The 4861-nt window shown below is 35.9% G+C and overlaps 1 protein-coding gene across 1 annotated transcript in view; it reads left to right on the top strand.

Annotated features, from left to right (window-relative positions):
* LOC105821288 (tetratricopeptide repeat protein 6-like) overlaps nucleotides 1–4861 on the top strand; it is a 75797-nt gene that overhangs the window by 46308 nt on the left and 24628 nt on the right. Inside the window, exon 3 of the mRNA XM_012657974.1 lies at nucleotides 4566–4685. Coding sequence (XP_012513428.1) covers nucleotides 4566–4685 — 120 coding nt within the window. The remainder of the gene's footprint in view (nucleotides 1–4565; nucleotides 4686–4861) is intronic.

A 4861-nucleotide genomic window follows, 5' to 3' on the forward strand; every position in this document is an offset into this window, starting at 1 on the left:
ACCACTGTGCCTGGCCACGTGCAGAATTTTAAAGCAGTGATCATTATCAATATCATTGCTTCAAAATCTCAACATTAGCTAAAGTAGTTCATGTAGAGTTTTTTTAAAAGTTTTTATTTTTAATTATTATGGGTACATAATAATTGTATATCTTGATAGGGTACATATGATGTTTTGATACAGGCATACAATGTGAATTAATCAAATCTGGGTAATTGGGCTATCTATCACCTCAGGCATTTATCATTTCTTTGTGTTAGGAACATTCCAATTCCACTCTTGTAGTTATTTTAAAGTATAACCTAATTTATTGTTGATTATAGTCACTTGGTTGTGCTATCAAATATTGTTCATTCTATCTAACTATCTAACTATATTTTTGCACTCATTAACCATCCCCATTTTGTCTCCCCCTCCCTGCTTCCCATTCCAAACTCTGCTAACTGTCATTCTACTCTTTGTCTCCATGAGATCAGTTGTTTTTAATATTTAGCTCCCACATATGAGTGAGAATATAAGATTTGTCCTTCTGTGCTTGGCTTATCTCACGTAACATAATGTTCTCCAGTTCCATCCATGTCGTTGCAAATGGCAGGATTTCATTTTTTGTGGCTATATAATATTCCATTGTGTATATGTACTATAATTTCTTTATCCTTTCATCTGTTGATGGACATTTAGGTTGATTCCAAATCTTGGCTATTGTGAATAGTGCTGTAATAAACGTGGGAGTGCAGAATTCTTTTCAATATACTGAATTCCCCTCCTTTGGATATATATTACACCCAAAAATGGGACTGCTCGGTCATATGTTCGTTTTATTTTTGTGGTAGTTTTATTTTTAGTTGTTTGAGGAACCTCCATACTGTTCTCCATAGTAGTTGCACTAATTTATATTCCTGCCAATAGTGTGTGAGGGTTCCCCTTTCTCCACATCCTTGCCAGCATTTGTTATTGCTTGTCTTTTTGATGAAAGCCATTTTAACTGGGGTGATATGATATCTTATTATAGTTTTGATTTGCATTTCTCTGATGAATAATGATGTTGAGCATTTATTCATATACCTGTTGGCCATTTATATGTCTTCTTTTAGATTCTTTGCCCATTTTTATATTAGATTATTTGATTTTTTTCCCTATTGAATTGTTAGAGCTCCTTATATATTCTAGTTATTAATCCATTGTCAGATGGGTAGTTTGCACATATTTTCTCCCATTCTTTGGGTTGTTTCTTCACTCTGTTGATTGTTTCCTTTGCTGTGCAGAAGCATTTTAGCTTGATGTAATCCCATTTGTCCAATTTTGCTTTGGTTGTCTGTGCTTTGGGAGTATTGTTCAAGAAGTCCTTGCCCAGACCAAGGTTCTGAAGCATTTCCCCAATGTTTTCTGTTAGTAGTTTCAAAGTTTCAGGTCTTATATTTAAGGCTGTAATCCATTTTTATTTGATTTTTTGTATATGGCAAGAGATAAGGGTCTGGTTTCATTCTTCTGCATATGGATATCCAGTTTTCCCAGCACCATTTATTGAAGAGACTGTTCTTTCCCCACTGTTTATTCTTGGAAACTTTGTTGAAGATAAGTGCACTATAGATGTGTGGATTTATTTCTGGGTTCTCTATTCTGTCCCATTGGTCTATGTGTCTGTTTTTATGCCAGTGTTATGCTGTTTTGGTTACTACAGCTCTGTAATATAATTTGAAGTCATGTAATGTGATTCCTCCAGTTTTGTTCTTTTGGTCTGAAGGGCTTTGACTATTTTGGATCTTCTGTGGTTTCATATGAATTTTAGGATTACTTTTTCTCTTTCTCTGAAGGATGTCTTTAGTATCTTGATGGGGATTACACTGAACCTGCAGATTGCTTTGGGCAATATGTCATGTAGGTATTTTTTTGTTTTGTCCTCAGACCACACATGCAGCAGGGAATTTGGAGTGATGGTTTTCAGCTCCAGGGACCAGTGACCAGGATTTGCCTGAGTATTTCGAGGGTCTAACTATGGCTGCAGTCAACCTTCTCCATTTGTCTTGATCCAGCATCTACCTGTGCAAACTCTTGTTTTTCTAATTTTACTCCCTTCTCTCTCCCCTTGTCTGTGTGGTCCCTTTTCAGTGAGGACTCCTCACAGGGGAGCAGGTGGTCAGTGGCTCTCAGTGTTGTGTCCCATCCTCTTTCTTCTTTTTCTCTGTTAATCATTTGTCTCCCTGTCTTTATTTCTGCCCTCTTCCATAATAAATGCAGCATTCCTTTAAAAGGCCACATAATGTTCCCACTCTTCTGTGTGGACATCCAATCTCTGTGAAACCTGGACAATTAAACCTGTTTAAAACATTAAGAAATTTAAAAATCTACAAGCTTTGGAAGGGAAGAAGAAGTTGAGAAACATTGTTTCTACTTAAGAGGATGTAAAATTCCTGGTAACCAGACTATCCGGTTTCCTCCAGAAATGTTGACAAATGAATAACTAATTTTTAACAAGGGAATTGTTAGGATTCTAGGAGCTAATTAAAGGATCATTTATCAGAGTGACCTGCACAGCAGGTGTCTTTGAGGACTCCCTCCCCACCCCCTTTCCTGCCAGAAGGTAACCCTGAATGGAGAAACAATGGGCTGGGTGGGGAAAGAACTCCCATTTTTTGTTATCTCAGATATGTAAAAAATCCAATGCCCTGAAAATAAAGAAACAGCAAAACTATCCAAATAAAGTGAGAGTGAATTAGAATAATAAAATATTGGTAATTTTAGAGCTGCCAGGACCCCAAAGCATTTCATCCAATCTGTTTTACAGATAAGGAAATGGAAGTAGGGAGAGGTTATAAAACCCATCCAAGTCACACAGGGAGTTAGAGACCTGTATTGGTGTCCACAGGTTTGTTTGCTTCTGGGTTAACAGTCTTTAGGAGGCTTTGTAAAACTATCTGACCTCCAGCATATGGACTGGGTGTCATTAAACACTGCCACCTTCTTCCTTGTTGTCTAACTCCACCTGTTTCTCAGCATTCCTGCCATCCCTAGGCTGAGAAAAATCAAGTATCTTTCTGCAGAACATGCTTAGGCATTCTCCCAAGATATGGTTTCAAAAAACTAAGCAAAGGTGAATTCTGGTTCTAGCACTCTATGTTAATGAGAATAGTTAATAGTTACCACTTATTTAAATGGGCTTCTTGTGTGGCACTGTGTTAAATCCTTTACCAACATACAATCAAAATATTTTTAAGTGGACCCTTACAATATGATGAGTTTTTAATTTCCTAGTTTTGCAGATAAGGAAACTGAGGCTTAGTGTTAAGTAACTTTCCTAAGACTGAGAAACTAGTATTAATAATAATAGCAGAATAGGCCAAGATCCTGACTCATCTTAATCAAAACCTCTTTGTTCCCATACCACCCCCACCCTCATTGACCTTGATGAAACCTTATTTCCTAGCTTTGCTTTTCTTAGGTGTCACATATTCAGCTGCTTAGTGGATCTCTAAGGCATCATACAGGTTTTACATTCTGTATAAAAGAAAAATTAGACAATTGTGACTTACAGTCTAGGTTTTCTTTATTTTATTTTTTACAACTATTACTAATTATTTTTATAGCCCTGGCAATGTTTATTTATAATTATGCTACAGTATGCATATAGGATCTTGAATTGTACATTTTTTTTAGACATTTGAGTGCCAAATCAGGAAACACTAGAGGAGGGCAAATGAGCAAATACTATCTGTCATTTTCAGTTAGCAGGTGCTACAGGCATATAAGATATGGCCCTTTTCTGATCAAACCATATGGCGTTTTTGAACAAAATGGTCAGTAGAAAAATGAGTTAAGAGATTCAGCTCCAATCTAAATTTATTCTAGTACCTGGTGCAGAGCAAAGACCAATAAAATCTTATTTATTCAATGAATGGAAAAAAAGATAAAAGTAATGGAGAAAAGATCTTCTAAGTTGATTATTTCTTGGCTCAGACTACTGTATTTAAAACTATGAATATACATATCAAAATATTTAAAGCAATTTTCCTACAAGTGCTTTTTTGCTAGTTTTATTAAGATACATTTTCATTGATTCATGATTTATTCATTTGATAAAAATCTCTTAAGTGCCCATTTTGTGCAGGCATGATGCTTGTTGCTGGTCTTAAATGGTGAACAAAATGGACAAGCTGTGCCCTCACAGAACATAGATCTCAGTGAGGAAAACAATAAAGCACTAAAAAGAAATTAAATGTTAAATGGTAACCATGTCAACAGTCATTTGATGAAATTACTGAGTAGGGGAAGAGTATTGAATCCCTCCCTTCCAACGCATACACAAATGAAAAAGCATTGGGTGACTCACAGATAACATGTGAAGTGCAAGCACAGTGTGCTTCACTTATTAAAATGTAGCAGTATCCACAATTTTAGCTAAAGGGGCCCTTCAAATCTAACATCTGATTATTTTGGCCATATATTATAAGACAAATTAAAGAACTAACTATTGAATCCTAGTTTGGACATGAAAGCCTTTGTCCATGGCCTATGAAGGAGGCTCTAAAAAGTTCAATCTGCATTGCAAGTACTTATTTTATTTTTAGGCACTAATAGATTATGGAATTGTGCTGCTTCTTCATGCTGGAGAAACTATAACATTAAACACCTTCATCAATCGTGGACTCATCTACTCAGAACTAGAACAGTATGGTTTTGCATTAGAGGTAAGCATTCCTGTTGATGTGTGAGAATGAACCCACTTGATTTTGCACATTCACTCCTGAAAACTAGTGAACAAGTTCTTACTGCTATGAACTGGCATATTAATGAGTGATAACTCAACTTTAGCAAGAATTGTATTGAAATATTTGGGATGACCAGTAGAATCTTTGCAAAAAGT

Source organism: Propithecus coquereli, unplaced genomic scaffold, assembly GCF_000956105.1.
Source record: "Propithecus coquereli isolate 6110/MARCELLA unplaced genomic scaffold, Pcoq_1.0 Scaffold116, whole genome shotgun sequence".
In the NCBI taxonomy this organism is placed as follows: domain Eukaryota; kingdom Metazoa; phylum Chordata; class Mammalia; order Primates; family Indriidae; genus Propithecus; species Propithecus coquereli.